This window comes from Betta splendens, chromosome 21 (genome assembly GCF_900634795.4).
Source record: "Betta splendens chromosome 21, fBetSpl5.4, whole genome shotgun sequence".
In the NCBI taxonomy this organism is placed as follows: Eukaryota; Metazoa; Chordata; class Actinopteri; order Anabantiformes; family Osphronemidae; genus Betta; species Betta splendens.
Genome location: NC_040899.1, coordinates 9,336,251 through 9,358,348, shown reverse-complemented (window position 1 = coordinate 9,358,348; position 22,098 = coordinate 9,336,251). Strand labels below are relative to the sequence as shown.

Below are 22,098 nucleotides of genomic sequence, written 5' to 3'. Positions count from 1 at the left end.
CATAATATTGTTAGTGACAAGGGGAAAACAGTGACACAGGTATAAGTGGTTTCATTTATTGCTCCCAATGCTTCAAAACAAACATAAATACTAATATTTTGCTAAATAAGTTGTTCAGTTAAAAAAAAAGTTTCCTTTTACATGTGGCAATATAATGCATTTATTTTCTAAAAGGTGTCCAACAGTATCGTATGTATTGTTCAACAAAAGCAGCACAGGGAAACAGTGTGACTTGTTGTCGTATGGTTAATTACAAATGAAGATGCCGACGTAGCATCTGGACTGGTTGTTTAGGCACGTGACCCTCCCTGGGGCCTTTACTACTAACGTTCCATGCGTTCCCCAGTTCCTCCCCTCCTACGCTCTAAGTGCACCCTGAATGAGACGCGTATGCTGACATCATTTATTGTTGTACTGTGCTACTTGGGGCTGATGAGCAGTGGCGCACAGTAAATGATGAGCTAAAAAAACACATGCGCTGCGTCAGCAGATCCGCCTGGACATGCACGTATGCTGTGCTCTCTTGGCTTCGTATAGTACAGTAGGTGCACGTCAGTGACAGCCCAAATAATGCACGTTTAGAGAAGAAAACTACAGTATACTTGATACTGTAATGTTATTGCAGTGCAATTGTCCATGACCCCTGAGTCTCACTTCAGAGAAGACAGGCAAACAAGAACACTTACTACGGATAAGGACTCAGTCCGTTTGCTCGGCGTGCGTGCAGGTGCAGGCCCTCTAAGAAAAGTGGAATATGCCTCACACACACACACACAGGCTTCAGACTCTAACGGGCTCTAACATGGATAACGTCAGCTGTGACCGTCATGCGTCACATCGGGCGGTGTCTCCGTTTCAGGTGCGATGCGTAAGTTGCGGCAACTGGCTTCGGGCGTTCGCGCATGCACGACGTTCACGGAGATGCAAAAAGTCCCGCAGAGCTCGGCCACCTCCTCGTAGCGCCTGGCACCGGCCAGGGGGGACAAGATGGATGGTTTGTGTCACTTTTGAGTGGAGCCCAAGAGGCTGGAATCATCCTCTCTCGCTTTCTCCCTGGACCCTCGTGAGCCCAGCATCCGTGTCTTTCCTGAGGCTATTCCTACCAACCTTGGGCACCGTGCTTCCTGGTTTGCCCAGCTCACCTGCTCCATCTGCCGCACAGCCTGGCGAGGCTACGGCCCGAGTGCCGGGGGAGCCGGACCCACCCTGGCTCTGCAGATGACACCGGGAAGCGGCCCGCATTACGTGGCGCTCTGGTGGAACGGGCCCAGCTAGCGTGAGCACGGGCCGGCGGGCTCATCGTTGGAGAGACTGTCCCTCGGTCGTCCTCGCGTGGGGGCGGTCAGATTACATTCATTCCGATTGTTTGGGCATCAAAACGCGTCAGGACATATGTCATATGAGGAACCTAATGATGACGCTCGATGGGGCTACCGTTGCTACAAAATGGACCCATGGCTATGTACTAGTAGCTGCAGAAAACACATTCTACTACAGTGTTAACCGCAGACAGCAGTGTTTCGTCCACATGCATCATGGAAGGAAAATAACGTCGTATTTCTAATAACAAGGCATTACAAATTGACAATACATATGTCTGTGCCAGCATGCTGATAAAAAAAAAGTTGCTACTTAGTAACTACAGCATTACAACTCCTACAGTAGAATACTGTGCTGCTGGTTTACGGCCGGGGAACTTCCAGTTGCGAGCCGGGCCTGAGGAGCCCGGTGGTGCTGAGGTTGGTATCAGAAGGGGCTGAGGAGGAAGAGGAGGAGCTTTCAGCTGGAAGAAGAGTGGCCGCGGACTGCTGCTGCTGCGGTCGGGCCTCCGCGTGTCTTTGCACGAGGCCGCTCTCCGTCGGCGCCGGCTCCGTGCTCTCCGCCTTGTGGACGGGGCCCTAACACGAGGAGGCAGAACGTTTAAAGCTGAGGAACGCCAAAGAGAACGCCACTGCATCTGCGTGGGGCGAAGAGCTAGCGCTGAAGGTCGGCATCCTTACTTGAGTTCCCGCGTAGCTGAAATAGTGGCCTGCCGTCAGAACGACCGGCTGGACCTTCACAGCAGGCCTGTGGTAGTGCGGACTGGTGACGGCGCTGTAGGCCGGCGGTCCCAGCGTCGGCTGCCTCTGCAGCAGCTGCAGGATGGTCTGAATGTCCGACAGCAGCTGAGACTCCAGCCTTTAAAAGGAGCAGAAGGGCGGACAGAGCGATCAAGTCCTGCAAAAAGCCCCGAACCCGCTCAGCTGTTCCGTAGCGAACACCAGGTGGCGCTGGTGCTCCTCGACGGGGGGCGACAGAGTAGTAGACGAAAGACGCTGCTGCTGCTAGAAGTGATAATAAGTCTCGTGTGGGAGGTGTGAATTCAGCATTTACTGTGGAAATGACTGTACCACTCATTTGTTCAATCTAATTATGACTAGGTTTCTTCCAATCTCTAAATTTAGGGCAGAATTGGGGAGTGCTGACCAACCTTTCAATTATCTCTTTCCCATCTAAAGCACACAGAGCGTGTCAAATTGATCGCGTTCCTGGATTACGGGGCTCCTTCGCTGACGTGAGGCAGCGTTTATTTCCTAGATGATATTTGCATAAAGGCAGCGTAGAAGTGTAAAATTGTGGAATTCAATTCAGGTCTAAACAACATTGTCCTTGGCTTTATAACTGGATTGATTGAGGAGGCCCGCTGCTTTATTTTGAAAAACGCACATAGAAACACACAAAAAAAGACATAAGCGACTAGAATAACTGAAAAGCGCGAATTCAAGCCGAGTGCAGTGCATCAAATATCTCACTTGTGCTAAATAAAATGAGCCGGCCTAGTGTTTCCGACACCCTGATGCTGTTTTTAATTCTCTGTGACAATTCCAGCTAAAATGCCTCCTGCCGCTCATTGGAATGCTGCTTTCAGGCGTCCTGTGGCCACTGTACCAAATCATGCTCAAGTCCGATGTCCTGTTTCCCACAGTTCCGGCCTCCCACTCTGAGTCTAACAGCGACTTCTGCCAACTAGTTGCCTTCTGACACCTCCTCGTGCACATTAGCAACTGGGGGAGGCGACAACTTTAAAAAACAAAGCAAATGTAAGGGTGGAATAACTCATCGGTCCCAAACATTCCCGACCCGACCGTCAAAGCGGGACGAATACCTGCTCAAGTGCTCCTGAAGCTGACCCAGGCGCTGCTCCACCTCCCCGTACGTGATTTCGCTGGCAGAGTTATCGTCCTCTCGGAGGTCCTGGAACTGCGCTGACTCATCCAGGTAGTCCGTTGGCTTTTTACAGGCCCATTTTTCACAGCGCAGATCTGAGAAACCAAAGGCAACACTTTGCGCTTTACGTCCACACATGTAGGCCAGAAGCCGACGTCACGGCCAAAAGCAAAAAAACAAAACAAAACAAAACACTGAAATAACCTGCAATCAATCTCTACAGCAGAGCTGCGCGTAGGATGTTTTTCTATTGCAATTAATCAAACCTTTGCACCATGAGAACTGCTAATGTAAGGTTTTCTAGCGGCAGACCAGCCCCGTTGCTATCTGGGCCTGGCACCTGGGTCTCAGCGCGCTGCTCTGTGATATGTGCTGAGCTCCCTTTGTGCCGCGTTGAGAGTGATCACCCTATCTCGGGCAGCAGTCTGTGCGGGAGGCATTGTTCGACCACGATGAGACATGTAGATGTGAGGATCTTTGTTGGCCGCGTGTGCGTTCAACGCGGACGGGGACTCACGTTCGCTCTCATGTGGCTTGTTTCCCTCTTTCGAGGAATAGAACTTAAAAATAGCCCCGGTCTGTCACTTAGCGGTTTTTCTTCTTGATGCTTGTGTAACGGCTAATTAAAAGTCTCTGGGTTCAGTGGGAGATAATTGGGCACTTTTGCAGTTGCTGTTGTGTGTTATAGATTGCGAGTAAAAGAATTTCAGTTTGCTGAAGCAAGTTCGGTTGCAGATCAATATAGAATACAAGTATAATATTTCACTTTCGTCCCACCAAAAAAGACATTCAATAAAATACTTAAATCTATTAGAGCACTACAATAATACTACAATTAAATTAAACACATTACCTTCAAACGATGGGCTTCTCTCCAAGGCATCTCCTACAGTAGCGTTTGAGTTGTGGATGGAGGGTTTCGGTGAAGGGGGGCTCAGGAGTCCTGACCCCGTCTTTAGGCACAAGCTACTTCTCTCCTTCCTCATATTCTTTTCCATTTCCTTGTTTTCCCCTGTAGAAGGACCAACAGTAGAAGTGGACTAACACCGTACTCATCGCCCTGGTAACAGGAAGATCACATGCAGCCAGAAAGCTGAGTAAATCTTTTCACAGACTGCTTCTCACCTTTAGGTGGATCTGGCGTGAAGGAGATCCTCCTTTTCATGGTTTTAGTGCCTTGTCCATCCGAGTCACAGCCTTGGGGATCGGGGGGCTACAACAACGCAGGGGTTGTTTATCTATTCATTAATGCAGTTTCATTTAATTGGCACCCACAATGATCTACCTTGGCCGACTCGTCCCTGAGGTTGAAGGTGAGTTCCAGGTTGTTGAAGAAGTAGTCGGCGAACTCCGGGTACATGTCAATCACCTCCAGCAGATCCTCTCTCTGAATAGTGCTCAGGTCACAGTAGCTCAGAGCTCGCACGTCAGCATTGGACTTTCCAGGACTGGCAAACTGATGGATCATTTCCCCGAAGATGTCATTTTTTCCTGGTTGTGACAAACACACACACAAACATATAGAAAATAACATGCACGGGCTGTTGAGAAAAATGAGCTGTGTCATGTTTTCGAAGGGGAAGCGTTGATGCATTTACGTTGAAAATCATGAGGCTTCTTCTCTCTGTGTTGCACATCAACTGTGTTTCTATCTTTGATCCATAATTTATGCTGAGGAATAACCGCTAACTCAAAGCAACTTTGATGTGGGGGGGAAGGAGGCCTTGATTGAGATTGACATACTTGTGGTGCACTTCAAAGCAAATATTTGTGTTGGTAATGGCGATCACATAATGAAGCATCTAGGAATCGGGTAGAAGCTCTGCTTTTAAAGTAGCGAAGATATATATAGGGCTCCAGCGCGCAAAGATACAGAGGTCTGCTTAAAGGGCATCATAAAAAATCCCTTTGTTGTTCCCGGGGTTCACTAAATGCCAACAATGCAAGCAGGGGTTCGGGAGGAAGAGATGTGATGTGCAGCCTTTCCCAGCATGCACCAGACACCTTTCCACACACAGAGCGGACCATCACACAGAGTGGTGTCTCTTCGCGCCCCCGCAGCCCTGACCAAAAAGATTCAGATCGTCATTAGCCTGCAGATACAGACACGGAGGCAGAGGGTTGGACTGGACGCCATTAGGAGGAACAGGCTTTAACAGAACTGGCCAGTACCTGGTTGGAGGCTGAGGTAAATTGGTGTAGGACATGGTAACATGGATGACTTTTTTGCTTATGGAGCATTATGGTCTGGTCAATCACAGCAGACATTGTTAGCCGTGTGTGTGAATAGTAGCTGTTCTGATGGGGCAGCTTTGCTAAGCTAACGCCTCATTCTGTCAGGTGCAGCTTTGCAGAGCATCCATCTCATGAATAATGGCAAGTTTAGTCCAGGCTTGGCCTGTAGCACCTGGTTGTGGTTTGACCTAAACAAAACCATAAACCCACACACTACAGAGTATTCAGCACGGCTGCATTGCTAAGGCGAGACATTTAAAGCCTGCATTCGTTACAGCCAGAGCTTCCCAGTAGCTTCCTGCCCTTTCTATAATCCACATTTCTCTGCACTGTCAGGAAAGTGGAAGCTCTTTACCCACGATCTTTGAAATTGCCAAACAACCTTACACGGAGCCACTTAATACAAATGTCACAGTCTCAGACCTGTCACATGAACAGCCCTTTAGCCCAGAGGACAGAGACGGGGTGGTGGCAGCCATTCCTTGCCTTTCTACACAGAATGTGTGAACAGGACACTTTAGCTGCTGCAGTGAGCTGAAAACTATTCACGTGCAGAGGAAGTCACAGTGTATAAAGGTTGGAAACCACTCTGAGTCATACGGACCTCAAATATTTTGTGTCCATCAGAAACTACCTTGCTTATGTTTTCACATTTACAGGTCCCTTTTGCAATTTGTCCTGTATAAACCTCCTCAACGAAACGAATAGGCTTGTATTTACCCAGAATGGCCACCACAATGTCGTCTTTGAGGATCTCGATGGAGCCGCGGGACAGGAAGTAGAGAGCCGTGAGCACATCGCCAGAGTGGACCAGCGTGTCTCCAGGAGGCGCGTGCGTGGTCTGGAAACGCATGGCCAGCGCCCTCAAGCAGCCTTTGGTGGCTCCTTGGAACGCTTTGCAGTTATGGAGAAGATTCCTGTTGAGGTGAAGACAGATATCGGCCTGCAGGCACTCAGGAAAACCTTTTAACACCTGCGGTGCAGAGAAGATCAGTGAGTAAAAGGCAAGAAGTTATTTGATGAATCATTTAGATGTTTAAACATCAGTTATTAAACTAAAACTAAATGGAGGCTGACAGAAGGAAGCAGATGCTCCTGTAACTGTTACTGTTAGATCATCACAAGGATCAGACATGACAGCTACTACTAATAATGAAGAACGTTTGTTGAATTAAAATGTAAAAAGGAGTTTTTTGTATTAAATAATGACGAGGAATTTGGTTTATTCATCTTTGAACATTTAGAGAATATATAAAACAAAATTCATATAGACAATAAAATATTGTTATGTAAGAATTTGGCTAATATCAAGCGTTTATCTGAAACCTGCTGATAAAAAAATATAAAATTCTAATATGAGTACATACAGCTTAGACAAATGGACAATTACAAAAGCATTAATGCCTTTTATTAATGCACAGATGCAGAACAATTAGGCTCTGACTAACTCTACAAAAGTTTCATTTAGCCATAAAAATAAATAAGTACCTCCTGCTCTTACCAATGAAGAGATTTAAGTCCAGTTGAAAAGCAGAAGAGAAAAAGAAAGTTGTCTTTAGAATATTATTATTATAGTATATTATAGATTATGATGACTTCATTTTCAACAAGCTCAGTTTTTTTGTCGACAGATTGCTATTTACCGTATTCATGTCAATGCCGTTGGTGTAGGTCCATGAGTGTTGAAAGTACTCCTCCAGCCTTTGCCTCAGCGGGTTGGGAATCTGGTGGAAGCGGATGAATTCTTTGACCCGCAGCATCTGGGCGTGGTAGCGAGCCGTGCCTGAGTACAACCTCTGGATGATGGCGGAGACGTTCCCGAAAATGCTGGCATACATGAGAGCTGAGACACAGGGAGAACAGATGAGGTGAGTTCAGTTCAGATGCAATATTTTGCATTTTTATGGGCCACGCACACATTATTGTCACCTTTAATTGGGTGTAAGCAAATGTTGCTGCACACATCCTCCATTATTAGAGTAATAAAACACTTTAACCACCTAAAGCTAAATGTAAAGAAATGCAAAATAGGACCATAACATACTCACAGCCAATTAACATGACACAGATGGAAAAGATCTTCTCAGAGTTGGTGTTCGGGGAAACATTCCCAAAGCCCACGCTGGTCAGGCTGCTGAAGGTGAAGTAAAGCGCTGTCACATACTTGTCCTTGATGGACGGACCGGAGCTGGGGTCGCTGTAGTTGTATCTCTTGCCGATGGACACGCCCAGGTTGTCGAGCCAGCCGATCTTGTGCTCCAAGTAGGGCTTCTCCACGTTGCCGATGGCGTACCAGATGCAGGCCAGCCAGTGAGCGATGAGGGCGAAGATGCACATGAGCAGCATCAGGACCGCGGCGCCGTACTCGGAGTAGCGGTCCAGCTTCCTGGCCACGCGCACCAAGCGCAGGAGGCGAGCGGTCTTCAGGAGGCCAATCAGAGTGGTGGTCTACACAGAATATACAGCCGTTAGCATCTTAATGCTAACGGCTTAATATTATATATAAATATTATATATAGCATAATGGCCACGTTCAAACCTATGGAAAAGTCTTGAAAGCCATCAAACATTGATTGTCATCTATTGTACATATATTCCCTCTCCAATCAAAAGGTTTACTCAAGTGCTTGTAGGTTAAAACCGTCTTATTAAACTGCTGAATTAAATGAGCCTTGCGAAAACCATCTGCCGCTGTCTCAGTTGCTTTTATTTTCTGAATGAGAACGCAGTTGAGCGGTACTTTGCGTGTTCAGCCTAGAAACACCCAGCTGGAAAGCTATATTTAGAAGAAATGTATCACACGGTAACCTGAAGGGAAAAGGATTATGTTAAATTAAAGAAATAAAGAAACATTCGTGAATTAGTCAATTTTGCACTGGTTATCTATCAAAATCTTGTTTTTTCAATCTCGGTTCATTTGTCGTCACCATCGGACTGACTCAGCAAGAGCAGCGATGGCGGTGGATGATTATGCTTCATAATCAGGAGCTTTTCTGGTGTAATGGAGTGCGCACAAAGACCGATAAAGCACTGAAGTAGATCCAGAGCCCGAGGGGACATATCCTACCGACGGACCAGCCAGCAGGCCTGGCAGCCGGCCTACCAATGGCCATCTCACATCTGCATGTAAGCTGTGCACACAGCTCTGTTGGCCTGCTCCTCACATAAATGCATCATTGATTGCCATTTGGTAAGCCATTAATCCGTGTAAATGGATTCTAGAATGAGGGCTATTCAGAAATAAAAAAAAGGAAAAAAAAGAAAAAGGGAAAAAAATAACATGCTGTTTAAGGTAATCCTTTCAGAACCAGAGACAGAAAGATTCAAGCTTTAAGTAGTGGCCCGCGGGCACAACCCTGGACTTAGTGAAAGCATGGATTGGTGACGTGCTTAAAAACTCCCTGGAAGAATCAAAACAATAAGGACTTCTGTGCGTGTTTTAGAGATATCACACTGTACCTCGTCTGATCCTGAGCCAAATATAAGCAGGTCGAATGGGATTGCTGCCACCATGTCTATAAGGAACCAGCCTTTAAAGTAATGGATGGCGATCTTCGCTGGATTGCTGACGACCTCCTCGTTCTGGTTGACATAAGTGGTCCTGAAGTTTATGAGAATGTCAATGATGAACATGATGTCCACTATTAAGTCCACCACGTTGAGGGGGCTGCAGGAGTAGCCGCATTCCCGCCTCTTCTGCTCCTCCTGGTCGTTGAGGAGGAACGCGGCGGAATAGGGGGTGAGGATGGCCGTGTAGATGACGAGCAGCAGGATCAGCCAGTCCCACACGGCTTTGAAGGGGCTGTAGTGGAGGATTGTGAACTTGTCGATGCGGGTCGTCTGGAGTTTGTACTCGGGCAGCACGTCAGCTCCGAGCGACAGGACCTGGAGAGGCGGGAAAAGCGGGGCAGAACGGACAGAGGAGACAAACGTGTGGGTTTAGATCATTCGTAACATAGAACCACAACAGGCCCAGGGAGGGCGGTCATCGGCCTCGACAGGTTGTGGAAAACAAGTACAGAAGAACAAATTATCAAACCTCATCCTGTAAAGACTTTATGAAAGTAAGATTCCTCTCTGGCACCGTGAAGTGCGAGAGCATTTCTCACTAGTTTGGGAAGAAAACGCTGCTGACTCTTGACTTTATGAATGATACAGTGGCGGCGGACTTTACTTTACTGTATTATTGTATTTGTACTCATAGATATTTTACACATACCTTTTGTCAAGGAAACACTTTGCCATGTGAACCCTGACTGCATGGCACTGTAAATTATTCAGCACGTTGTGGAAGCGAGGCACCCCTTGTTTTGTGCCTCGTAAGCAGAGGTAGACCAACAGAGAGGTTTGTGTCTGAGTCAGGATATAGTTCACTTCAGCGCATCCCTCCGAGTTCAACACATGGATAGATTATTACTTATTTCTGATGGTGAGCCGGCCATTATCAGGAATGAAACACGGTGTTGACAGAGGGTACAAGGTAATGTTTCTTGCAGGGACTGCAGGGTAACAGAATATTTGATCCACTTTTGAACCAGTGCCCCATAACTGACATATTATTCCTCTGCATCGTTCCTATTCTCTCTTATCCTTCATGTCACCGCTCCACTGTTGACAGGGGCAGACAGCTATTTGTTGGCCATGTGACGCATGAGATCACCGGCTGCTTTTCTAACCTGCCAGCAACAAATGTCACGAGCAGTGTGTAACATGTGCTGTGCATCAGTATATCGCACTAGCCTCCCCCCGGAGGCTCCCCTGCCACCAATTGCATTAAGTATCATTAGCGCAGTGACAAGGACGTTACAACCAGCGTCTCAACCACTAAATTAAAATGCAGAATACAATCCCGAGTGCTGTCAGGACCTGAAACCTAGTCCTGAACAGAATTCTGTGACTCACCTGTGTGACCTTCTCTGTGACGTTGTGAGTTCTGTCTTTGACCTTTGGCGCTATGATTGCTTTCTCCGATGTCGGCGGGGAATGGGCCTTCTTATCGGTCGCCTCGGAGAAGGTGAGCGCAATCAGGGGGATCTTGTTGATGGTGCTGTACTTGTTGATGTTGGAATCGGAGGTAGAGCCGAGAAGGCTGGACTTGATGTGGTTAAAAGGGCCTGTGGTACAGAACGAAACAGCACGGAATGTTTGAAGCAGGAGTTGTTTCAGCTCGTTTCAAATGATCTGACTTCAGTACAAACCTTCACTGGTGTGTCGATCCCTGAATAGGCTATTAGGATTCGAGCTATAGCCCTCGATTTCATGGACGGATGAGGCTCGCCTCATGCTGCTGATGCTGCCTCGGGGGAAGGTGTTGGACAGGGAGGTTGAGGACTGGTGTGGCTCCGCATGGTACAGCTTCTCCCATGGGAGTTTGGGGGACGAATGGTCAACTGGTTCCGGGCCGACGCTGACCTGGGAGGAGTGGTGGCTGGAGCTGATGAGGGCGTGCGTGTCGTTTGCCTCGATGGGCGTACAAGTGCTTTTGGTGGGAGACGGGAAGCTCTGCAGGGCCACTGAGTCCTCGTTCTCTTTGGGGGAGTCCACCATTACAGCGTCTGGGTCTTCTTGCGGAAGAGATTGCTTGTTGGTATTCATTAGGCTCAAAGCAGCCTGGCGGAAGCGGAAGAATCGGCTCCTCCCTAAAAACATTCAAACAAAATTACGTAAAGGCAACACAGAAAAACTGGGAAGCCAAAAAAAAAAGCCTTATGATCTTACTGTGCCCCTTCATATAAATGGAGGGGCCCAGTAGCATATGTTTAACTCCTCCTGGGAAAGAGTGAATGTTTTGAGCTCATTATGGCGAATGTGAAACCTCTCTGCACCCTTGTTACATAAAGTCGCTGCCATCTGTTTCCAGTCCCTGTGCTGAGGCTACAACTCCAGCAGCTCACAATAGAGCCGTGACAGTCAACAGGTTTCCTGGAGAGGAACCATAATGACATCCTGAGCTGGCAGCAGATACGGTGCCATGGACAACCTGCCTCTCTGTGGGGTGACTGTCATCTGTACTGAGAATGCCTTGAACTGGCACTCTGGAAAATCGCAAGGACCTCAATAAGTAACGATATGTAAAGGAAGGGAATAAAAAGTCCAGCTAAAGTACAGAATAGCATAACCTAAAATAAATAGACAGTGAAGGAATGCACATAATGATCTTTAAAATGAACCATACCTGTATGTGATTACTCCCCATACTATAGACAAAGATGCGTGTATTTTGACTTTACAGATTTGTTGTTTGCTATTGCACGCTGCTAGGAAGTGGATTATTTCAGTTGGGCTGTGAGCAGGATGCTGCACCAAGTGAAGGAGCTCAAGTGTCTCAGCAAGACATGGAGCGAGAGACTGACAGCTGCAGCTCTGACAGTCATCTGATTGCTGCAATAGACAGTTGGGCTGTAAAAAGGCCAGGTGTATCGTATGTGCAGATTTTGCAGATGACATATATATATATTTAGTCCTCATATGCTAACGGATTGCGAATGGATAGATGGATGGATACAGTAGATAGATGGATGGATGGATGGATGGATGGATGGATGGATGGATGGATGGATGGATGGATGGATGGATGGATGGATGGATGGATGGATACAGTAGATAGAGAGGTGGATGGATGGATGGATGGATGGATGGATGGATGGATGGATACAGTAGATAGAGAGGTGGATGGATGGATGGATGGATGGATGGATGGATGGATGGATGGATGGATGGATGGATGGATGGATGGATGGATGGATGGATGGATGGATACAGTAGATAGAGAGGTGGATGGATGGATGGATGGGATGGATGGATGGATGGATGGATGGATGGATGGATGGATGGATGGATGGATGGATGGATGGATGGATGGATACAGTAGATAGAGAGGTGGATGGATGGATGGATGGATGGATGGATGGATGGATGGATGGATGGATGGATGGATGGATGGATGGATGGATTTTTTGGATACAGTAGACAGACAGACAGACAGACAGACAGACAGACAGACAGACAGACAGACAGACAGACAGACAGACAGACAGACAGACAGACAGACAGACAGATAGATAGATAGATAGATAGATAGATAGATAGATAGATAGATAGATAGATAGATAGATAGAGTAGAAGCTAATTAATTTATGCCTCCATAGTTCTAATTAGACCCTTAATATCTGAAAGTTGCTTTTTGGAAGCTGCTACTTTATAGTAATGAGGCTACAGGAAAATGTTTTTGAAGGTAATGATGTGTTAAAATTGTTAATTGAGCCTTGCACTCATTATAGATGCTGTTGAACACTGCACTGCATTTTCCGATGCACATACAATACTGTATCAGCATGTAATATACGTCGTTATAGCAGACGCCAAATGTCAGCGGCCTTGGAGCAACTCATGCTGAGCGAAGTGGATAGTTGAGCCGAGAGTCTCCAATCGCATTGGAGCAGGAAGGTTTCATTGACATTTACATCTCCTGACACGCGTCTAAATAAAAGAGAAGCAACCAGGCATGTGGTATACGCTGCTCTCCCATAAAGACATAAAGCAGATATGAATAATTAAATGTTGTCTGCGAGATGAGGTTACATAAGCAGACTTTCCCTCGCTGCAGCCACACACCGTACTGCTGCACACGTCGTGTATAAAGAACTGAGAATCGTTATACATTTAATTTGTTCACTCACTTTGATCAGACTTCGTGGGCGACGTGGGGCTTATTTTCTCAGCGGAGTTGTCGCTTCCCTCGTCCAGGACGTAGTCGAAGTTTAAGATGAACATCATCACCACGCCCTCCTCGTTCTTCACTGGGATTATGTGAGTGTAGCACTGGAAATCAGAGCCTGAGAGAAAACCAAGGGCAAAAAGCTGAATCATGCAATATCCTTCCCTCATATGTTTCTATCTGTCCACTGGGAGAAATCAAAGGTCATCGCTTTTATTTGCAATTGGAATGTAATAGTTTTAATGAGCAAACACGCGGCGTCAAAATGAGCCACGCAGCATTGTTTATTAGAATGGATCAAATGGGCAGAACAAATTAGAGCCAATTTGGAGGTTTGCAACGTGCTCATAGCAATAATCGCTGCGACTGAGCTTCGTGTGAGGCAGTGGAGCAGAAAACAGCCCACGATCTAAAGTTAGTCCGGAGCCCAGAATATCATCATTTCTCATCTGCACTGGTTATAGCTGTGTTAGCAAAAGCCAGCGGCGCCTGCAGGCCCAGCTGTCCTCCAATGAAACGTCCCTGGCCACTGGTCACCAACAGGATAGTTACTGTAAAATGACATACAGTACTGTACATTATCACAGTTTGAAGAAGGCTTCCGGTGTCACTGAATTTCCTCCAGCCAACAACGCAAAAAGCCCAAAACACGTTTGAATAACAAACTGTCCCTTTGTCGCCCTGTGTTCATCTGTCAGGCTTGTGGTGCTTCTCCTGCTCGCAGAGGACACATATTACCAATGGTTGCTGTAATCTCCTCGGGGCTCACAGACACCCTGCCAGCAGCATTCATTAGCAGTGGGCTCGCTGTCTGACTAAATATAACAAGCTCGGGCCGCCTCTGCATGCCGCGGCTCTTTTGGAAAGATCTTCCCATCAAAACTCCCAGAAGTCACTTCCGACCATGCGGCCATGCGATTTTTAATACTTTAACCTGAAAATGGGGAAATGTGAGTGGAATTCGGGATTTGGCGGGGAAAACAAGGAGCTAAGCAATGACTAAACCCACCCAGAAAGAACACGTTTGGTTCCACTACGCTCTGATCTTTCAGGGAGCAGGAAAAGAGACTGAGAGACTCATTCATGATTATAAATAAAGACACGCACATCCACAGTTTATATACACTGTAAAAATCTGTGTTCTTCCTCCTTGAGAGGAATCAGCTGCAGATGTGCTCACTGCTCCTCAGGCATCTGTACGCACGTACAGATGCACATCATCTAAATTCTGCTCACTCTTTGGGGTTTTCTAGTTTGGGGGTTTCTAGTTTTATGAATAAATCAATAGCTTGTGCATTAAATATAAACAGCTTTAGTTTAGGGAATCCTGAGCCCATAAATTAAAAATGTGTTTTCTCCAGAACATTATTACTGCTTATATACTGTAGTACATGCCAGCTCACTTCATTTATTCTTCAAAGTACAGGTTTTTCCACATATCCGAGCTATAAATAAAGACAACTAAAAGTAAAGCATTATATTTGTACTGTTACTAATTGCCACCAATATAGTGCAGTTCATTCAGCAGAATAATTCCTGGGCTGGAGTTTACTCCAGCAGATGGGAAACAATGGTGGTGCTGAACGGCTAAGCTATGGGGGCGGCTTCTCATCGGGCCTCCTGCTGAATGTCACCTCTACCGAAATGGACCAAAGGAAGGCTCCTCTGTAGCCACTCTGTTCAGTCAATGAAGCTGGGGCAGTTCGGAGTTAAATATGATATGCTATTATAAAACATTTCTTCAAATTAACAATTTGATGACGTGTGCGTATTTCCCCTGCGGCGCTTCAACACTAACACACAAGTGAGGTTTTTTATTAACACAACGGGCGCTTTTCTTTGCTCGGCCTTGGGATGGGGGCAGCAAACCATGCGATCAGCAGCGCCACTCATGACGTGGGGAAACACAGGCTCAGCTATTGAGTGGGAACAAGCGCGTTAGCCATCCCACGTCTGACCTGGTCAAGCAGTTAACCGAAGATATTCTGGGAAGGAAATGATGCGCACTCAAACCTCCCCTTGTCCGGGTTGTGGAGATTCTTACATAACAAAGCCCCATTCACTTTATCTCCTTGGTGCTTATGCTGATTGACTTCTGGAGCGTTTCATCTTTAAGGAGATTTAGCGTCTGGACTTCCCAGACAGAGCCATTATCATTTCCACATTCAAAATATCACCGGCGTGTTTACAAAGCCGCCGCAAGCCAAACCAAATGTCGCTGTCTAAATGGGCTCAGCCGCTCAAAGCCAGAATAAATACTGATGTCAGATGGAAGATCCCGTTTTACTGGACGTGTGATGCTGCACCCCCCGTTGAGCCACAAATTGCCTCGGTCGACGTGACATCGCGGCTGAGGTGCAACGATGAGCTGCCAGGCATTTTTAGGAGACGCTGCAGCCTTTTTCAGATTCGCTAGGAAATAATATGGGATTGCAGTTTGACCCGTTTTCCAGATGTGGCCACCGGGTTTGGTTCAGATGGGAAAAGCCTCCGCCGAAGCACCCACAGCACATTAGGAAGTTTTATATAATACTAAGAATAAACGCAGAACAGAGAACACAGCTTTGTTGGCTGTGACTACTCTTTTCTCTGCCAGTACATTATAAAATACTTCTGGTATTTCCACATTTAATAAATGAATTATCTGTACCCAGTCCTCTTGCTGGTCGTCAGCAACATGAGCAGAGCTGATACATTTAATCTACTGCATCCGACCCTTTATTGTGATTCTGATCCAGCTTATAGCAAATATTACATTTTTACAATCATAGAAATTAAAATATGACCTTCTCTAACACACAGTACACTCAGTACAGTGAATACTAGCCAATACTTATGTCCTTTAGCTCCGGACAGCAAAGCGCTGTCCAAACTCGGCCGTAGCCGCTGGACACAATTACAGTACCATCGTTGACAGCGGAGCAGTTAGGACCAGCGGGAGAGTGTCCGTCCGTTCACTCTCTGACCTTTACCCAAGGAATGTTATTCACACCTGCCTGAATGAATGGACAGTGCATTAACGTTAGCTCTCTTTTGATGATGGAAATTTCATTACTGTAGATTCTATTTCCATCATCAATTATTAAAACATTGATACTTAATCAAGTGATCCTCTGGGCGCTGCTTCAGCGATGACTCGTGGGTCAAACAGAGGTTTAGTTTAACGTAAGAGGTCTTTATGGCAGTGTTTATATTTATACAGTAGAACAAGTACTAAATATCTTTTAATCTTATTTTAAAAAGGGAGCTTTTTCTTATTTGAGCCTCACGTTTAGATTTAGATGTATTGAGGCCTTCCTATTAATCTGCATAAGCTGATCTGCTTTAGGGAGAAACATGAGTAATATTATCGGCACGTTGATCTTTGTTTTTGTATTTTTCTACCAGTTCACTGTCCACAACCACAGCTTTTAAACAGTACAGCCCCAGACTACACCCCGGTAGTAAATCTTGTATAATGAAATCTGACATGTTTCTCGTTTAGGGCTGCTCTGCTTAAGCCAATACGCAACGTTACTGGGGCATGGCCAATTGGGAGCGGGGCGCGTTGGGAGAGGCCGCGCAAGTTGGCCCTTTGTTTCCGAGTCCTCGGGTCTTGCGGCGCTATCTTGCCCGGGCGAAGACCGCTCGCAGCCACGCGGCCTGCCCTAATTTCAACATCAATCAGCGTCTCCGGAGCCATCAGCGATAGCAACTCAAGCTACATTTAATCTGTGTTTACGGTTATCAATTTGCGATACTTTGCCCCCTCAGCATCTATTATTCAGCTTAATTTATCACGCGTGTTGGCAGACTGGAATGGGTGAGAGGAATTAAAGTTATCGCATTCAGTAGTTCAGCATTAACAGAAAAACACAGATGGCAAAGAGAGGAATATTAGACCCCCACCTCAAGTACAAACTCATGCATTGTTATAGTGTTCAAAGCTCCATCTGCTCCTCCTCGCTACCAGTAACGTTACTTCACACTGGTATCGGAAGGATCCAAACAAATCAGCACAGTGTACGAGAGGGAAGACGATGCTGCTGTTGTTTACTGTACAAACGAGGTCGAACGGCCATGTTTTTTAATTTGCTCGGACAAGACGATTCCTCTCCGGACGATGAAACCTGATGAGGGGGCGCCGTGTGTTTTTCTGAGCGTGATGGAAAATGGCTGTGCTCTTTGGGGGTGTCTGCAGCACACCTCGAGCACCGTAGGCGCCTCCCCCCCTCGTGCCCCCCCTACCGCCGCCACTGGAAGCCTCCCCAGTGGGACATGCCCCTTCGGGCCCCTCGGTGGGGGAGTCGGCGACGCTATGAAACGCTACACCCCCCGCGCGCCACATGCTCCGAGATCATTCAGCACGATTAGTTAAGCTGCCGCTGTTATGTAGCCATTATCCATTTAACTTAGCCGCACGCTGCACGGTGTCAGCTTCCTTTTGTTTGAACTCATTCAGGTACAAAGTATTATTACACCCCGTGGAATAGGATAGCTTCACAAAGCCGTCCAGGGAAAGCACTTATCTCATTGATTTTGCCTCGTCACTGGAGGGGGGGGGGTCGCACGTGTGGCGCTCTCCGCTCGGAGCCCTTTTTCAGGGGAGCATGAAAAATCACAATAACATGCTCTTGTGCTGTCGCGGCGCTCCCCCATTGTTCCACTACTTTTAATTTCTAAGCATATGCATAAGCAGCTTAACTTTTGCCTTTTTCGCTGAAAAGAGGCGAAGCTTTGTTGCTCCTGATGTCCCAGAGCTTCCTCAAATCCCAACCTTATTCATCAATATTCCCAATCTGGTTATTGGTGGGAGCAAATGCTTCATACTCACCATTTAGCCCATGCTCACTGATCACAATCTAACATTTAGGGTGATTGTGTCTGCAGAAAAACAGAGAGGGGGGAATACTGGCTGCAAAACAGTTCGTTTCCTAACACCCCCATGGAAATTTTTGACGTACTACAGAGCAGGTGAATGGAAAACCGAAAGCTTTAGGGATTAACTGATTTGCATGAGGGCTGATATCTTGAAATGCAGTGACTTTCAACTTGGATCGAGGGGGCCATCGCTTCCCGAGGCTGCTGTCAGGCTTTTTATTCCGCCACGGCGGCGTCACCCACACCGGGTTAATGCATTTACTCCATAAGCTGCTCATTCCCACTCACGGCACTGTCAGCCCTGACATCTTTATTCACCAACACGCGCTCGCCATGAATTCCTCTGGGGGAGTATTAGGAGTTGAGATGCACACCAGGGAGGGATTGTGAAGACGGAGAACAATGATCATGTTGGAAGGCTTCTGGAGCTCGCGTCGGCCACAATTGGAACGTCACGAGGCGAACGGCGTCGAGGCGGCGAGCGGCGCGTACGTGTTCAACGCGTGCGCCGAGCTGCGTGTGCTCTCGCACACGGGCCCTGGAGTGTTTTGAGTAATTGTCTTCCAGGTTTCTGAAACAATCTATTTTAGCAGTGTAGCAGCTGGCTCTTGGCTTCATCATGATTAACAAAAAAAAAAAAAGAGAAAAAAAAGAAAAAAACAAACGTGAGGCTGATTCCTGCTGATGGTAGATTAAACATGTATCCATGGCCTAGAATCTAATCAAACTCACAATTAAATATTGAAACTGGCTCCTTGCGATTTAATAGAATGTGTTAAATGTCCTCCTTTATTAAAATATAGAATATAAAGACAATAATCCAAATAAATGTTCTTGTTGTTGGGTTTTACAGCTGATGTTGCACAGGTTGACTCCACACAGTCATGGAACAGCGACCGTGAAAAGCTCACGTGCGTGTGGTCAGTCTGTGGATTTGTGCTGCCGAGGAGAGGCCTCCCATTAATGCTCTCTGACTCAGGATGTGTGTCTCCATTCACCGTTCATTCAAGAACGGGAAGCAACTTGAAAAAAAAAAAAAAAATGAATGACAGGCCCCAGTCCGGCGTTACGGGCGGGAGCGTTTTGATGCAAAGCTGGCAAAGCCGCGTCCTATCGCATGTAGCGCAATTTTACGGATTAGTGGACTGATCTGCTGGCTGCTAAAAGTCCTCCACGCTTGCGTTTGTGAACCGCCGTTCCAGTTGAAAGGTGTGAGCGCTTCGGAGGAAGAAAGCAAACAGATGTGTCTCCTACAGTATCTCAACCTCTGCGTTTTCTGTTGACTCACTGACGAGCGTCCTCTGCTGCACACGTCACCCTAAACGTCGCCGTGGAGCCGGTTTTACGACAACACAAAGAAGCAGCCAACTAAAGTGAAGCTAAGGTCAAAGGGACAAGGATATGACACACTTTAATTCTAATGCTGTGATTATTCCCTGCGAATATAATATGGGTTCCGGTAAAAGCTCTAATTACAACCTTCTTGATGTAAACACAGAGGTCACCTAGAACACAAAAGCCTCTGGCATGACTGAAGTGACAGAGGCTATTTTAGAACCGCCCGCTCCCACTGTAAAGTGTGGGAAGTGACCTCACAGTGAACACAGCACTGGGCTGCAGTGGGTTCTGCCCCGGAGGCCCGTTTGGGCTCCCACAGCCCCCGTCTCCCACTCACCGTCCTTGCGGTAGTAGGTGATCTCCACCTTGCGCTCCTCGGACCCCAGCACGGCCTGGGACACCTGTCCGATGGCCTCCTGGTTGGTCAGGTCCCCGTGCAGGAAGTCGCAGGTGCACGGCTTCTGCATGATGTCGGGCCGGGAGAAGCCGGTCATCTCGCAGAAGCCGTCGTTGCAGTAGATGATCGCACAGTTCTCCACTCTGGCGTTGGCTATCACGAATTTGCGGTCTGCGTGGAAAAAGCCAGTGAGCGCTGCCGTGGTACATCTGACCCCAGAACCCAGTGTACAGCACAGTATCAGGTGGCACATATCAACCAGCAATAACAACATTATGTTCACTCTCACTCTTCACATATTGTTTATATAACGCTGAAATTAAATGCCAGATTTATTTAAAAGCATTCAATATGTCTTCCTTTATTTATAACGCTATTTTTTTGTTTAACTAACATTTACACAAATTGAAATAAACAAGATACTTACTCTGACCCTCAAATTTCCGAATGATTATTCCAAGGAATGTGTTCTGTGGCGCAACGTGACCTCTTCTTACCGGCATGTTTGTACACACGGAATATCCCGCGATCTCCTCAGAAAGCGGCTTTACAAGTAAATCCCGAAGTTACGGATGCGGGCTCTTCGTGATGCGTCCGTCGCCACGCAGACGCATGCTCGGCGCGAGCGCTCCCTTCCACTTTGAACGACCTTCCCCGTTGTGCCGCGGAGTTTCCCTTTAGCCCGCTTGTATGCCTGAACACGCAAACGCCTCCTCGCCGAAACGCGCGGATTCGGGGAGGACTGCTCGACTTAGATTCAGTGCGCACAACATGTCGCGCCGCGGATGGATGCGATCCTGACGTCCTCACGGCGGTGTGCTGCACGCGCACAGCGGACGGTGGTTGATATGCCAGGAGGAGTGACGTGGCTCCCAGGGGGCTTAGTTCCCTCCACCTACTGTGGGGATAAGTTACAGCGCTGTGCGCGCAGAATGAGCACCGCTGGAATATGCGCTCATTTGGAGGAGGGGGGGAGGGGGGACGCGTGCGGCTTTGGCGCACCCGCGTCAGCCGCTGATCAGTTACAGAAGGTAGTCACCTGGAATGGTTCACAGCTGACACACTGTGTTGGTATGAGTTTGTCAGCTTTTGATATTTCTGGTCTCAGCAGCCACATCTTCTGTAACAACAACCCACATCTGTATTTTCACATTGTGTGTGTGTGTATAAAAAGTTGAACCAGGTGCTGCCTCGGCATCTTTTTCCTATGAGCAAGTATTAAGACTGTGAAATGGTTTTAAAGCTGCCATTATTCCGACTTTAAATCTAAGAACTGATGGGCTGGTTGGTTGGTGAGTCCGGTGAGAAATGAGAAATGAGAAATGTGCAATGGGACGTGCAAAGCAGAGACAAACTAGATCGGTAATAGAAGAGGTAATAGAAAGGTAAAAACCCACTTTTGGCTCACAGTCTGCGCTTGGCGGACGATTCCCAACAAAACGCTTGGCTGCCGTTGTTTAAGACTGGTTTCCAAGACGAAAATAGAATTTCAATTTAGTCAGGCATATCTGCTAATCCATGTGAAAATTCAAAATTCATTCAAATTCATTTGTATGTGTTGTATCATACCACAAGTGGCTGAGGTGCTGTCCATGGTCCTGTAAACCGCTACTATGTACAGTAAACAGCCCCCCACACACACGCACCATTAACCTTTCGCTGTCGTTTATGGGGGTTTTTGATAAATAGACGCAGGCAAATGGGAGAAATAAAAATTCAGCTAATTAGCCGACAGCCAGTTGATGAAAAAATAAAGATGTGCTGTATGCATAATGCAAACCCTCAGTGGAAGGCAGGAAACATCTGTCCCAGCATTTCAAGTAGGACTTATTATAACTCCAAGCTGCAGATGCAGCCAAAAGCAAGTGTTTATTCCAACATCTTCATCAGTGCCTCATATGAAGATGATGCTAATACTAACACTTACAGCAGTTGTTTGGTTGAGTTATACTGTACTGTGTGTCCTGGAGGCTTGTGTGGGGCAGCAGGTGTGCCGTGAAAAATAAAACACAGCACAGGAATTCATTCATTTTCTTCAGCTTTACTGACCTACATTTTGAAGGGGCAGTATTTGCTCTGCTTCCTCGCAGCATCCAGCCTTAAGAGATGAATTTAAAAGTCAGCGGCAGCAATTCTTTGACTTTGAAATTAACGGGCAACTTAGAAATGAAGGCAACATTAAATCAAGTTTGCAACTGCAGGTTTATTTTTTTTTGCTTGATATGGTCTATTTGGATTAATACTGTAGGTAGATGATGTCCATCAGTCTGTAACTACCAGTGATCTCAGATTTAATCATCCTTAAATGCAAACAAAGGTGGAATATTTTCTACACAAGAATGAA

General features: G+C 46.8%; 1 protein-coding gene across 1 annotated transcript; it reads right to left on the bottom strand.

The window, feature by feature from the left end:
• Positions 1–35: 35 nt before the first annotated feature.
• On the bottom strand, positions 36–20,692 carry LOC114846710 (potassium voltage-gated channel subfamily H member 7-like). The gene is made up of 15 exons (XM_055504858.1): positions 20,182–20,692; positions 19,695–19,925; positions 13,122–13,277; positions 10,641–11,081; positions 10,345–10,556; positions 8,902–9,327; positions 7,491–7,890; positions 7,086–7,285; positions 6,163–6,415; positions 4,493–4,698; positions 4,333–4,420; positions 4,061–4,219; positions 3,146–3,302; positions 2,001–2,178; positions 36–1,898 (listed from the first exon to the last, which is right to left on the bottom strand). The coding sequence occupies exons 1-15, from the start codon at positions 20,255–20,257 to the stop codon at positions 1,683–1,685; spliced, it is 3,399 nt and encodes a 1,132-aa protein (XP_055360833.1). The 5' UTR covers positions 20,258–20,692; the 3' UTR covers positions 36–1,682.
• Between the last annotated feature and the right edge of the window lie 1,406 nt (positions 20,693–22,098).